The 14,639-nt window shown below is 30.3% G+C and overlaps 6 protein-coding genes and 1 long non-coding RNA gene across 8 annotated transcripts in view; 2 read left to right on the top strand and 5 right to left on the bottom strand.

Annotated features, from left to right (window-relative positions):
• Positions 1 to 32: 32 nt before the first annotated feature.
• On the top strand, positions 33 to 1,112 carry LOC108744386. The gene is made up of 3 exons (XR_001938958.1): positions 33 to 264; positions 326 to 454; positions 565 to 1,112. It is a non-coding gene; the product is annotated as an uncharacterized LOC108744386 (long non-coding RNA).
• Positions 875 to 3,538, bottom strand: LOC108744384 (pancreatic lipase-related protein 2-like). Its single transcript, XM_018480120.2, has 3 exons — positions 2,874 to 3,538; positions 1,680 to 1,946; positions 875 to 1,626 (listed from the first exon to the last, which is right to left on the bottom strand). Exons 1-3 carry the CDS (start codon positions 3,445 to 3,447, stop codon positions 1,388 to 1,390), a joined length of 1,080 nt encoding a protein of 359 aa, XP_018335622.1. The 5' UTR covers positions 3,448 to 3,538; the 3' UTR covers positions 875 to 1,387.
• A 925-nt stretch (positions 3,539 to 4,463) lies between these two features.
• LOC108744385 (pancreatic triacylglycerol lipase) lies at positions 4,464 to 6,064 on the bottom strand (the record flags this gene model as incomplete). The annotated part of the gene is made up of 3 exons (XM_025976272.1): positions 4,464 to 4,777; positions 5,021 to 5,287; positions 5,434 to 6,064. Coding segments are annotated over 3 exons (1,113 nt in total), but the record flags the coding sequence as incomplete, so codon positions are not given.
• Positions 6,065 to 9,530: 3,466 nt separating this feature from the next.
• Positions 9,531 to 11,319, top strand: LOC108744419 (prolyl 3-hydroxylase 1-like). Its single transcript, XM_018480168.2, has 6 exons — positions 9,531 to 10,221; positions 10,318 to 10,461; positions 10,524 to 10,707; positions 10,766 to 10,891; positions 10,950 to 11,086; positions 11,141 to 11,319. Exons 1-6 carry the CDS (start codon positions 9,772 to 9,774, stop codon positions 11,222 to 11,224), a joined length of 1,125 nt encoding a protein of 374 aa, XP_018335670.1. The 5' UTR covers positions 9,531 to 9,771; the 3' UTR covers positions 11,225 to 11,319.
• LOC108744420 (probable rRNA-processing protein EBP2 homolog) lies at positions 11,248 to 12,641 on the bottom strand. Its single transcript, XM_018480171.1, has 4 exons — positions 12,495 to 12,641; positions 12,353 to 12,433; positions 12,003 to 12,295; positions 11,248 to 11,742 (listed from the first exon to the last, which is right to left on the bottom strand). Exons 1-4 carry the CDS (start codon positions 12,540 to 12,542, stop codon positions 11,340 to 11,342), a joined length of 825 nt encoding a protein of 274 aa, XP_018335673.1. The 5' UTR covers positions 12,543 to 12,641; the 3' UTR covers positions 11,248 to 11,339.
• LOC108744421 (exosome complex component CSL4) lies at positions 12,572 to 13,638 on the bottom strand. 2 transcript variants are annotated; one of them, XM_018480173.2, is made up of 4 exons: positions 13,412 to 13,638; positions 13,109 to 13,357; positions 12,815 to 13,044; positions 12,572 to 12,659 (listed from the first exon to the last, which is right to left on the bottom strand). In XM_018480173.2, the coding sequence occupies exons 1-3, from the start codon at positions 13,556 to 13,558 to the stop codon at positions 12,841 to 12,843; spliced, it is 600 nt and encodes a 199-aa protein (XP_018335675.1). In that variant the 5' UTR covers positions 13,559 to 13,638; the 3' UTR covers positions 12,572 to 12,659; positions 12,815 to 12,840. The 2 variants fall into 2 exon arrangements, with proteins under 2 accessions (XP_018335675.1, XP_018335674.1); XM_018480172.2 differs by lacking the exon at positions 12,572 to 12,659 and having other exon boundaries at positions 12,753 to 13,044.
• A 385-nt stretch (positions 13,639 to 14,023) lies between these two features.
• Positions 14,024 to 14,639, bottom strand: part of LOC108744430 (putative serine protease K12H4.7) — a 10,747-nt gene continuing 10,131 nt past the window's right edge. The window contains exon 9 of the mRNA XM_018480185.1: positions 14,024 to 14,618. Coding sequence (XP_018335687.1) covers positions 14,132 to 14,618 — 487 coding nt within the window. The 3' untranslated portion in view covers positions 14,024 to 14,131. The remainder of the gene's footprint in view (positions 14,619 to 14,639) is intronic.

The raw sequence follows: 14,639 nt of genomic DNA, 5'->3' as shown, positions 1-14,639 counted from the left end.
GTAGGAATGTATGTTTCATTAACTTTAAAGTACAGTGTTTCAATTTCAAAATAGTTTTGTTAAAAAATGATTGGTTTATTAAAAAGAAAAAATAAAATAAAAACACAGCAAAGCAGAACTTTTTACTTGTTAGGATATTCTACAGTTGGCAGCAGTTCAGCAGACTGTCTATGAATCATAGTTCTATGAATTTTTAATTTATAACCTCAATATTTTTCTAATGTCAACTGTTTAATGTACCACATAAACTTTTTGAAAAATAAGGTATAATAATATAATAACTTTATGAGGTAATGTTATGATAATACTTTAATTTATCTTTCAGCAATAGCATAGTTTTTTCATGTTTTGATTATTAGTAAGCAGCCAGTAGCACCATTCATGTCGCCCATAAATCAACAGTACAGTTGGAAATAAATATAGAAATAGGTGAATTAAGATATCAAAAGAGCAGGTACGATATGTATAATACTTTTAGTTTTATATGCGTTGTTTCTGGCATACAAAAGAAAAATAAGGATATGCCAGAAAGCCATAAGAGTTGACTATGAAACTATGTTGCAGGATCACCTTGGACTACAAAAATACATGTTGGTTCATTAATTTATATGAATGACTTATTTTGCAAGGATGCATTGAAATATTTAGGACTAATTTACATCCAGGAATTGGAGGAAGTATAAAGAAAACCATTCGAAAATCATGTGTTTCATTTAGATGACTATAATGCTGAATTGTGCAGGCTCATTCAGAGTTATATTAGTTTAAAACTTATAGTATGATGTAACAGTATTTGTTTAGTTAATAATTTGGTGCATACCCTTGTTTGGGCAAGTATTGTTAGTGCCCAAGGTGACATATATAAACTTCACAGTTGCTGAAACATCGAATTTCCAATTTTTATTAGGTAAAAGGGCCAACATTTTTCAATTACATGCAAGCAATTTCTATTATGTTTAAAAAGGCTTTAAATCGTAATTGCCACGTTATTACGAAATACAAATGTTGCCATTTATATTTCAACTTTAAATTGTGATTAGCCTCAATTGTTCCATTATATGTAAAATTGTTGACTGTGAACATAAATTATAATATACATACAACTACATTAATATTGTTTTTCATTTAAATAATCAACAGGTATTAATGCTTTAAAGGTGCGCGCACATATGTCGGAATCAGACGGACAGCACGTAGCGGACCCAAAAAAGAAAATTAATATGCATTTTTGTTTTAATCTTCTGAATGAATAACATCCAATGGTTCTCTAGTTAAATATTCAATAATTGATTAATAGATATATAATATTAAGTAATTAAAGCGTTCACAAAAAGCTGATCGATATACAACATAATCAGTTAATTAAGTATCAGTCTTGATAAAAAGATCATTCATCATCATTCATTACATACGGCCACGTGGATCTTGTGCTTAAATAATATTTCCCTTTAGGAGTAGATAATGATAGATGCTCTCCCATAATACAGATATCTGTAGTAATGTTTTCATCCCTTTCGCACGTTTCTAAAATATATTCTGCACATGTACTACAGAATACGGACACAAAACCATCAGAATTAATACTTTCAATCCAGTAAATAGGTGCTCTTTGATGGCTACAACTAACTGCAGAGGAAACAATGTATAAAAAAGATTTAAAAAAATTCGTTTTTCAGTACCTCTATCAAAAATATTCTGTAAACTTCCAGTAATGTTTGAAAAAGTAAAATTAGTACTTTCACAACCGGCTTGAGTCCGACCACAATTAGGGTAAAAATTTACATGCCCATAAGGATCGTCGCAGCCATAATCTTCTTCGGAAGTGTGAATACCATCGACAAAGTAAGCGTCATCGGAAGTTATTCGTTTATCATTATCTTCTAAAACAGGATAACAAAACAATGGTCCTGCAGCGTCAAGGCCAGTTATTCTGTATACTTTTTCACCTAAAAAGAAGAATTCTAGAATTGGAAATTTAACGCGTCTTTAGGACCATTTAAATAATATGTAAGCATGTTTAATGGGAGCGGTGCTTCAATTTTTCGTAATTTGTCAAAGCAATTGTAGTGTTTATAGTAAATTATAACTTCGAAAAATTTAAAAAAAAATTCTTTCACAATCAACAAGTTTTTTAATGAAAGACAGTTACTAGAATCAAATAAAAATATCTTAAAGCTTAAAAGCTCTTAAAAGGGGGGGAGGAATTTTTTTACCTTATCTTATTCTGGGGGATGAAAGATCTAAAATAAGAAAAAATGATATGTTTGCGAAATACTGGAATAATCCCCTATGATGTGAAAAATTAATGTTTTTCAATTAATAGTGAAAACAATACCAAAAAAATATATTTCTTTTCACATTGTCCAAAAATATAGATGTACCTACATGGTGATTTTATGTAATATTAATTTATTTATATGTAGCAGTTCATGGTGAGACACTTGATGATCCTTTCAAATAGCTAACAGAAATACAAGGTGAATTTTTTTGTTGTATTAACTGTTTATGATAATTTCTATTTATTTAAGATTAATAAACAGGGTGTTCATGGCGGAAAATTGAGAAATTGTCTCTAGAAAGACATTGTGCTAGAGAAATACTGATAAATCTTATTGTACGTCGAGAGTAAACTAAAGGTAATTCAGCAAGGACAGTTTCAGTTTCACTAGTTTCATTATTATTATAAGTTTATAATTTTAATAATTAAACAGAGACAACTACGTAAAATGTAAAAGATAGCTTGCATAAAATATGATATTTGATTCTACTTAGTTTATTATTAGTAGTTTTCATTCTGATATACAGAATAGTAGATATCTCAAACTAATAGAAATTTAACGATTCGGTTTTTCCCCTAACATTAGAATATTTACCTCCCGTGAGTTTGTCAATATTCTGCCCAATTAGTCCAGCCATTTGTCCTCCTAAGGAATGACCAATTACATGCGTCTTATTGAAATCAAGATTAGCTTCATCTCTAATTTGAATTAACAAATGAGCAGCTTTTTCGGCAATTTCTTTAAGAAAACAAACACTCTGAGAATACATGTTTAGAGCATATGCAGACCAATCTAGCAAAATTATATTATAATCGCCGGTTCTCAAATATTCATTTTTTGCCAATCGCATCCAATCAGTTACGTTGCCAATCCAGCCGTGTATCAATAATTTCGTTTCCAACGATGGATTAAATAGAGTTAAATTGTTGACTTCACCTGCCCTAAGGATAACCGGTTCATCCTTGTTTTGAGAAGTATACAAATCGAAATTCACTAAACTATTGTTAACGGAATCACAAGTTATTCTTTCGAAAATCGGAGCACGATAAAGTATATTCAAAATATCGGTTACTATCCTCTGAAGAATTGTTTCGTCAACTTCTATATCAGCTTCACTGTTTTCAATTGTAACTGTTGACACGACTATCAAACAAAAGAACAAGTTCATCTTTGGAATTATCTTTCGACTAGGTACTTTTGTAATTTAAATTTTTCCACAATAATGCTTCCCTTTCTCAATGTTCAGATCTTTATAAGTTTTGCTATCATATCTACTTGTTTATTTAGTTTGTGCGTAATTTTATATTTTTAACGGGCGCCGTCTCCTCTTCATTAGATTGCCCACAACAAATTTACATTTGAACTTTTACAAGAACGCAATTCTTTTAGTTCATAAACTTTTGATGCATATCTCTATGTACTTGATCATTTTGTTTGGTGCCTTTTGTTTTTAAAAGAATAATCACGAACTTTTGACTATTATTCATCCTCGAATCATAAGGTCGTAAGTCCTCCTCCACCTCCATTTCCCTAAATCTAGAATATCCCACATCATTAACTATTTGTAAATAATAATCTAATGTGGGTTTACCTCTTCTCCTCTTAACTCATGTTTCTGCTTATAATATGTCTCTAACTAGTCCTTCATGCCTGAGCACATATCTCGCCTATTGTTCTAACATTCCACGCTCTGATTCTTAATTACTAATTAATTCTGAAGCAGCTCTAAATTATGGGGTGATTTAATGTAAATAAGTAAACAACTTTATTATGTGGAATAGTTGAGGTTGGTTAAAATTAATTTTAAAATAATCACATCAAGGATAAAAAATGAAAACTAAAATATTTCACAATATCTAAGATTAGCGGCGATGCAAGAAAATTTAATAAATTTAAGCAAATATATTCCAATACAGTTCATAATGAATATCCACACAATTTGTTAATTTCCTTGTTTTGCAAATGAATGTTGTTTTTTATTACAGTATTGTGTCTGCTTATATAAGTAGACAATAACTTTATTCGTATCCTTGAAGAGATACACTTTAAAAATTGTAATATTCCATTGTCACCTTATTTTTCCGACTTTGATGACATTCGTTATCGCGCTTGCAAAATTAATATTTGTTATAGAGCAGATACAGACATACAGTAAGTGGCTTTTAAAGGAAAAGGAAACACGAATTCGTGACATTAACATCTAATAAACTTTTAAAAGAATCATTAACATAATAACTTATACTGTACACTTTCCACTTAAAAAACTTAAAACAATATATCTGTTTATAGAAGACCAAAAGGCGCTTCGGTGTTAGTTTTCAAGAAATACTCTCCGTCCTTAGAAAACGAAGTATATTCACCCATAACATTATCATCCGAATTCGCAGAACACAAGTTCCCCTGGAAAAATAAACAAGAACTGCAGGAACGCGATGAAAAATCGTTTTTTGATATACTCTCGAGCCAATATTGATGAGATCTTCCGTGACTGCATGAAACTGAAAAGTAACGTGGATTATTTTTTCGAAAAATTAAGATGGTCTTAATTAGTATTGCCAAACTTTGCATTACTCACTATTTTATATTCAAAACTGATTCATTAAGATATAATTGTTTTAAAGCGTTTGTTTAATGCAAATAGTGCCTTTTTTTGGCCCTACACCGCATACCAAATTATCCCCCCTTGCCTTTTAACTATTATCTAAATGGAACAATAACAGGTGTTAAGAAAAAATTCGTACTTTTGCTAAAGAACTCGTTAAAAGATCCTGTGATGTTTAATAGAGACACATCGACTTTCGTGCAACCGCTTTGACTTCGTCCACAATTTGGATAAAAGTTAGACTGGGCGTAATCAATGTTACAACCAAATTCCCCATCATTGCTGTGTATTCCGTCAACAAATTGGGCATCGTCTGCAGTTATTCGTTCGTCTTTATGGTCTACTCTCGGATAACAAAATAACGGCCCAGCTGCATCAAGACCGGTCACTCTTTTGACTTTTTCACCTACAAATTACCTCTAGTTTAAGAAGAGTGAGTGAGCAAATTGCAAGAACCCCGAGAGGAGCATGTAAAAAATTAAGGAGAATATATAACTATTAAAATATATAGTGTATTGTATAGTGGGAAACCAAACTCAAAATTTAACTCACCACTGGTTAAGTTCTGAATAAATTGACCGGTGATTCCAGCCATTTGTCCCCCTAAAGAATGCCCTATCAAGTGTGTTTTGTTTAAATCTAAATTCGCATCTTTTTTCAATTGAACCAATAATCGGGCTGTCGCGTTAGCTATTTTGGGTACAAAACATGCAGATCTAGAATATCTGTGAGTTGAATAGGCTGTCCAGTCTAGGAGAATAATGTTGTAATTTCCTGTTTTCAAATACGCATTTTTGATATCTTCTGGCCATGATTCGTTAACTTCCCCCAACCAACCATGGGTTACGAATTTTGTTTCCAAAGAAGGATCGAAATTTGTCAAGTCATTATCTTGCCCTTCTGGGTTCAAACGTGTCGCATTAATTTGGTTGTTGGGTGTGTAAAGGTAGTAGCGAAGTCTAGTGCTGTTTACATCAGAACAAGTAATTTTGTTGAATGTTGGTATACTAAAAACTATGGATATGACATCTTCGATGATTTCATGAAGTAAATGTTGTGATACTTCAATACTGTTGGCATACTGGACAAGGAGTATGCTAGCAAAAAGGCCTACCAATGGAAAAAATAAACAATAATTATTATTTTTTGAAATGTTAGAAGCAAGTGGTATAGGCGAATGATGAGGACAACGTGGGTAGAAATGGAGAGATATTACATAGAATAGGAGAACAGAGGACTTTATGGAAGTCAATAAAAAATAGGCGAGATAGGCAGGACACCTCCTCAAGCATGAAGGTCTAGAGTCAGAGACATATTAGAGGCAGAAACAGGAGTTAGGAGTGGTAGAGGTAGACCTAGGTTAGATTACTGTTCGCAAATAGTTAAGNTAAATAATTACAAAGAAATTTTAATGCCATAAAATGTACTGCCATAATGTTTATCTAAATAGATTACTAATTATTAATAAATATTTTGAAATAAATAAATAAACCATTATCTTTGAAAAATGCGCATTAGTACGTATAATATGCAATGTATTATCAGTTGTTTATAACAATTTTTACGACTGGTGAAGCACACTTAGTAATATTGGAATTACAAAAATTTATTATTCCACATGCCTTCAAGAATCATAAAAGGTGTTTTTTTTTATTGATCGGAACATTGATTCAATCTGCCTGATGGTAAACACATTTAGATAGTTAGGTAAATTTTGTTTTTAATACATGATAAACATCAAAAAATTTGCTCATTAACTGATTCAGTGCCATTTCTATGCACGTGTTATTAATGGAAAGGAAATTATGTGTAAAGTAAAACAAAATAAAGCTTATTGTAGAAGTCATAGACAAAATAACACAGGCAAAACACTAATTTTTCAAAAGTGTTTGTGTTATTTAAATCAGTACTTTTGTTATTTGCAATCTACCTTGAATAAACCTCATATCAAAAGGCAAACGTCGATGTTGGCTTTTATAAAAAATTATTTTTGCCCTTATTGCGGCTTTGATAATATTTTGAAGTGAGGAAGAAATTAAAATAAAACAATAAATTATAGGCTTCAAAAATTGCTCTAAAACGTTTGACTTGTATACAAACAGAAATATGCTTTTTTAAACTTTTTAATGTTTTGGATGCTGGGAGAACAATTATAAGTTTATCTAAATGTTTTTGAAATAATTATTTAAACAACTGAGTAATGGACTTTTGAAATTGTGAATGGCAACAAAAAAAATATGTTTACGACGTCGTGCTATTGTTCTCTTATCTATGTATATCATATTGTAACTTAAAAATAAGTAAAATTGCACTGAGGAACTAGTAGCAGTGACGGATAAAGGTCTTAGAGTTGAGGAACTTTGTTTTTGAATTCTTATTTTTGGTAACTATGTATACAGTACAAAGCACTCGGCTATGATGCATGATACACATAACATGACTATTATACAAATATTGTATCCAATTATACGACCTGGCAGTGCTGGCCCCCCAACAAAGAAGAATGTTTAAGAAATAAAAAAAAAAAAGAAAGATGTAAAAGAAATAAAAAACATTTATCTAAATTTTATACAAAGTCCGTATGACAAAATACACAACTTTCTTTATGTTTTGGTTTACGCTACTTTAATTTTAATGGGTAGTTCTACACAGTACTTATTCTATATAAAACCCCAGCATACGGATGATGTTCCATATCATTTCCTCGCCCAGATCCCCCACTCACGAATGGGAATCTAACAGCGAAAGTGGAAAGTTTCAAATTAAAAGCTTTATTATTGAATAGAATACATTGATTTTTTCAATTGACTTTTTTTTTTTATTATCCAACGATTTATTAACAAAAACGTTTATTTTTAAAAACCGGTATACAAATCTTATCTTTGAGTCTCGTGATAGTTAATTAGAAGAGTAGAATTTACGATTAGAACGTTTCCAGTTTAATTACTCGTTGATGTCGATCACTGATAACAGAATAATATAAGTTCAAATCTATTTAATTTTTATGATTCGTGTTATTTGATATTGATTGATAAAAGAGTCCATAATTGACTGGAGATTTTTATTTACCTGTAATTATTAATTAATGTTTCTTGTTCGTTTTTGTTTAGGTAATTAAATTAAGATTTCATAATTTATGCAACGACGTGTTGTTTTGGGTACAGTTTTTCCCGCCAAATGTATTAAATCATGACATTGATGATGCTTAAATGGTAATTAATGAGGAAGTTCAATTATCTTTATGAAACTATAACTTAAAATCTTCTAACTCTAGTTTTCATACTTGCACAGGATTGAATATATAAGGAAGTGTTGAAAATAATGGTAAATGATATAGATAATTAAACAAGGTGCGTGGTTTGATAAGAAATAAACATTTCCAGAAAAATAAAAAACAATCAATTATCAAAGTATACCTACGTGCAGTTATAGTTTCATCGAAATAGGATTCGCTTCTTCCTTTTATATATCACACCATATGCGCTATTTAAGTATTAGGTAGTACATAAAAAAAAGTACAATAAAGCGATTTTTATCAACTGCGGGAAATCACGAAAAACACTACACTTCACGGTTAAGCTAAACTGCTATTTAATATACTCATCATCATAATATATCTATTGCAATCTTAATACTTAGAATAAAAAGATTTCCGTTACAGAAAAAAAAAAAACAGATTACTGAAATTTAATTGAGTTGAAATGCTGAAAACGTATGTTTTCAGGCATAAAACATATACTTTTATAATAAATAGTTTCTGTCAATATATAACTATATACTAGTTTTTTCTGTCGATTTTTATTGCTCGTTGAAGGTAACTATTAATTTGTAATTATAAAGAATTTATACTTAAGGTGTGTAAGCCATGTAACATACCTATTGCTTTTCCTGGTATTAAATATGCATCAATTAAGTCTACAACACAAATAGCTAAATCTAGCTGAAGAATAAACTGAAAATAACCAATGCAACATATAAGATATAGGGGGACAAACTTTTCTTTTAGTTGCACAGGACGCCATGTTAAGTTCCCAGGATCGGCCCCTTTTTTTGCTACCTTGCAAATATGAGTAACATTTTGTTGTAATAGCAACAATAAAAAGTTATGCGTATATGTATAGAAATTAGATGGAAAAATTATTGTTCATTGTAACTTTTTCTGTGATGCATAATTTTTGTAGAAAGCATTTTAACGAAAAAGTTTCACTACCTTTTTTTTAAATTNAAACCTCTGCCACTTGCACAGCATTAAAATGCACATAACCTCAACACAAATCTAACCTACAAACTTTCACGTTTAAGAAATGTAATAGATGCCACATTTATAAAATAAATGATTTATCATATGTAACACAGGATAAATCAACAAGAGAATCATTTTTTTAATTGTTTCTATTTATATTTAAAATCCACTAACAATAAACAGATTTGCTTGTGTCTTGAATAAATTAAATCGATCGAAAATATACTCATTTTACTACATAACATTCGTAACAATTATAAAAGATAAATGGTTCTTACATGAAAGAGTTTATCTACTGTATTCATTAATGAAATTGCAGTTTGCAATTACGTAAGTGTCTATATATATAGCATTTTACTTGAGCATTATATACTACAGTTAACACGAAGAGTTTAGGTATCTTAAATTAAGTAAAACATAGTAAGTAGAACGTGCGTGTAGGAATCACATATGCATGTGTACTATATTCTTTCATTCTAGTAAATAATATATTTGAGACGTGTGTATAGTGTATTTCAAGGAAAAATTCAGAGCATCATTAAAAATTGAACATTCTAATCAGCAGGATGTTTAATTTAGTAACATTGTTTATAAGACTGTAATATTTTTAGTAAAATTGGCTCATTTAATTAGATATAAGGGTCAACATGCCTTCTAGTAAACAGTTCCTTCTTATGTACATAATTTTTAAATTCTTGTTACTAAATGTAACGCATTGTAATGACGAAAACCAAAAGGAGGATAGTGATTCGTGTGAAGTGCTCATGCAAGAAGGCATTAATTCCTACTTGGAAAATAATTTTAAAGGATGTATAGAGAAATTAGAGAAAGCAGTTGAGAAATACAATATTCTTTCAAAACAGCTTCAGAACTGTAGATTAGAATGTGCCAAAGAAGTTGAAGACTCAATTCCTTTGTATTCCTTGGACGTTAACAACTTACGATTTTTTGAAAAAGCAGTTCGAAATACACTATGTATAATGAAATGTAAAAATGAACATCCAGATTTAATAGAGTTCAATAACATTCCTGTGGAAATTGAAAGGAAGTTTCATAATAAAACTCCTTATGAATATTTGCATTTATGTTATTTTCAAGTAAGGGTTGAGCAGGGAAGAAGAAAATAATCCATATTATATACTTAATTAGTTTATTAAAAATTTAAACCTACTATAAAGAAAATTTTATTTCAGAACAAAAACTACCAAAAGGCAGCTTCAGCTGCTTTCACATATTTAGTGACTAATCCAAATGATAACACAACCAGAATAAGTTTAAAACATTATTTGACCCTTCCAGATGTTGTCCAGAATGACATTGTCAACTATGAAGCAAAAGTATGCTACCCTTTTTGTAAATAAAAAAGTATCCTTGTTGATTAACTAAAACTTTGTTTTAGGACTATGTTGCTTTTTATGCCCTTGGTGTTGATGTGTATAACAAAAAAGATTGGGTAGCAGCAATTGCTTATATGGAGGAATCTCTATCATCTTATATACAGTCAGAGGAAGAATGCAGAGCCCAATGTGAAGGGCCATTTGGTCACAATGGATGGTATCCTGATTTTATGCCAGCTATTGCAAGTATTGAATTAAATTATTAAAAAAAAATCAATTTTCTTATTAACATTCCTCATTTCAGACCATTTCACATTTGTTTTAAAGTGCAAAAGAGAATGTAAAAACACCCTGAACTCTTTAAATGGGGAGAAACAAGATGACTTTTTACCAAGTCACTATGACTATTTACAATATTCATATTTTAAAGGTAAATACATTATTTTAAATCTTTAATGTATTACTTTTACTTATTTTATCTTTTTTAGAGAAAAACTATCAAGCAACTTGTGCAGCTGTTGCAAGTTATTTACTCTTCTTTCCTGATGATCAAGTAATGCGTTCAAATATGAATTATTATCTTCAGTTACCTGAAGTTGAGGACTATTTTTTTACACCAAGACCTGTAAGTTTTTATTCACATTGTTATTTTAGAATTATAATACTTTACTGTTCATAGGAAGCGGTCTCTTATATACAAAGACAAATTTATGAAGAGAAATTAATGAATTTTATAAATAAGGAATTCAAAAAGCTTAAATAATTACAAAGAAATTTTAATGCCATAAAATGTACTGCCATAATGTTTATCTAAATAGATTACTAATTATTAATAAATGTAAAAATATTTTATTGATAAAAAATACACAGCATAAAAACTACTTCTGTTTTTTATTTTTGTTCTTTCGTTTTTTGTAAAACACTTTTTTTGTGTTTTTCATATTACTATTTCCTCTTTTATTACCATATTTAATGTCCTTATACTTTCTTTTACTGTTTACATTATTTTTGTAGTTCTTATTATTGTTTTTATTATCATCAAAATCCAAATCTTTGAGAACACCTTTGCGGACTTTCTTAACATGTTCTAAAATTTGTTTCTTCCTTTCCTGCCTTTGCAGTTTTGCTTGAACCTGAAGAGCTTTGCCTTCCTTCTTTTGGGCCCTCAACTGTTTGACCTTTTCACTTCTCTGTTGTTGCATTTGCTTTTTCATTAAATTTTCACGAATTCTCTGCATGTGCTCATCAGTTTTTGCCATTTCAGCAAAGTAATCATCTGGCCTATAATATGAAGTGTTTGAAGATAAATTAATACAACTTGGATTAAAAAAAAGAGAAAAACAGTACAAATTAAAAATTGAATGATGAATGTTGTTTCTTTACAACTACCAACATATGAAGTACTTTTCATTCAATATATAAACCTTAAGTTCTTAACACTAGAATATTATGGTGCCACCAGCCAATAAATTTACCAAATTTCAAATTAATATAAGAAAGTGAATATTTTCAATACAGGCAAATTCAATAATAAAATCTACCTTTTTGTTGGAATATTAAGTGCTTTTAAACGTGGAATGGCTTCCAACACTGTAGCTTGACCTTGTCTAAAAAACATCATTTCTCTCTTAAAATCATTTAGAACAGGGTCTTCACTAAGTGGAACTTGAGGCAATTTTTTATTATTTCTTATTTCATTTTCTCTCTTTTGTTCTTGTTGTAATATTTGTGCAGCTAACTCTGGTGCCAAGGGAGCTTCTTTGTTGGTACAATCTAATCGTTCAACCCAATCAAGGTTTAATTTAATTTCATTTAACTTTTGCTTCAATCCACTCTGCAATTTAACATATATAAATCATCACAAAAATCTCATGAAAAGTAAAGTACTTACATTATTTACACAAGTTTTAGGAGCCTTTTCAACTAGGTTTAATCCAGGCTTTAAGAGGCCCTTTGAAAATGCTTCTTGCAACTAAAATTAAATGAACAAAAGTGCATTATTTATTGCTACTAATAAAATGGACAAAAATTACCTCTGCATCGCTATCGTTATAATCTGATTCGTCAGAATTACTGTCCATATTCCACACTTATTCAACACAATAATAACTAATCCAGAATGAAAATGAGACGTGCTTCTAAAAACCTCTGCCACTTGCACAGCATTAAAATGCACATAACCTCAACACAAATCTAACCTACAAACTTTCACGTTTAAGAAATGTAATAGATGCCACATTTATAAAATAAATGATTTATCATATGTAACACAGGATAAATCAACAAGAGAATCATTTTTTTAATTGTTTCTATTTATATTTAAAATCCACTAACAATAAACAGATTTGCTTACAGTGTTAAGTTTTAATACAATTAGTCTCATGTTTCATCTGAATCCATTTTAAAATTTTCTGGAACCACTTTTGCTACTTTTCTAGGAGCTTTGACAAATGTTTTCACGCACTGCATTTCTGTCCAGCTAATGGGTACCATGGGATGGCCATTTTCTGAATGGGCCATAACAACCCCCAATTCATTTTCAGCAGTTGAGAGCTGATAGGAATGTGCCTCTGTTATAGGAAGCTAGAAAAATATTAAGGGAAACGCTTTTATGTTTCTTGAAAGTTAATAGTCTTATAAAGGATACAACTCTTGCTAGAATTATATCACCTGGCCTGAAACATTTATATACTTCAACACGGTCTTTTTCTGTAGCTCTAATGTCTTCCCTTCTCAAAATTGCACGATGAGGTCTGCTTAAAACGGTATCCCCAATACATTTTATAATACATTTACATGACTGCTGAGTTATAATTGTAACCTGAGCAGTAACAATATCTCCCTGTGCAGGTACCAATGTTTGTTCTCCACAACTATGGACTTCTATTACTTTCACCTGAAAGTTAAGACTTTCTTAAATCAAAAGAGAAATAGATTGGACCAGTTTTACCCCTTCATTATCAACAACATCAACCAAACCAGCCAATGTAGAATATATGTAGCCCCCTCTTTCATAAGTTCCCTGTCCAGCAATATGACTTTTATCTGAAAGACAAAGTCTTTGTCCAGGAACACAAACTAATAAATTTTCTGGCATATCTTTTTTCCTCTGATAAAAATATGTCCAAAACAAAAAAGGTTTATAACCTTAACCTAATTTAAACTTTATTATTGAAATCTTCTTGTTTTTGTTCTCTTGACCTTTCCTCAATTGAAGTATCGTTTAGCCAATGCTCTTACACAGAGTGTTTTAAGTAATATGAAATTTACATTACAACCAATACCATAATTTATGTAGTAAGTACCATATATGTATCATCTATTAAAAAAAAAATATAAGGAAAAAAATATTCCACCATGTAGAACTCCTATATTAATAAATTTCATCTGAACTTATGAAAAGGGTAATGTACAATAAAAAAAATACTGCGTATGCCCTATAAAAGGAATTTTTCACATCATTACATACTAATGATACTAGTGAACCTGGGACATTCAGAGAATGCCTAATAGGCTTATGTAGGTTTCTAAGGACACATTTTTTTTTAATAAAATACGGGAATTGAATACTGATGCTGTATCAAGTATTAATTTACACTATTAGTAAATATAAAGGTAGGTTAATATTTTTTTATATATTATTTATGTAATCTTTAAGATATAATTATATTCAGCACGTCAATAGTATCAATAAAACACTGAGAAAAATGGCCATCGTTGGGGCATTTGATATAGCAAAATTATCCGCATTATTATCATTATCTTCATTCCCAACAGTTGGTGGAGATGTAGGTATAGGTACATTAGTTGTAATTATTCCTGGATTAATTGTTGTAGTCGTTACTGGAATTGTTGCTGTTGAACCACCTTCTCCTTCTATTTCATATATCCAGGCACTTATTGTGTTCATAATCCTGATTTTGGCCTGTTTTAACTCATCGGAATCGGAATCCCTAATCGAGTACAAATCGGCAGAATGCGAGGTACCGTTAACAAGAATTGTAATTGCGTTCTCATTTAAATCATTCAGCAATCCCATCTTGTACCATGGATCCCCCGTACCATGGCATGTAATAAGTCGTGTTACTTCTGGTTCTATGCTACCATAAAACAAATTTGTTCGTTCAATTCCGGTATATAGAGTGGAAGAACCAAATCTAAAATATATATATATATAT

Source organism: Agrilus planipennis, unplaced genomic scaffold (assembly GCF_000699045.2).
Source record: "Agrilus planipennis isolate EAB-ADULT unplaced genomic scaffold, Apla_2.0 scaffold17, whole genome shotgun sequence".
NCBI classification, from domain to species: Eukaryota; Metazoa; Arthropoda; class Insecta; order Coleoptera; family Buprestidae; genus Agrilus; species Agrilus planipennis.
This window is presented reverse-complemented; position numbering and strand designations above follow the sequence as displayed.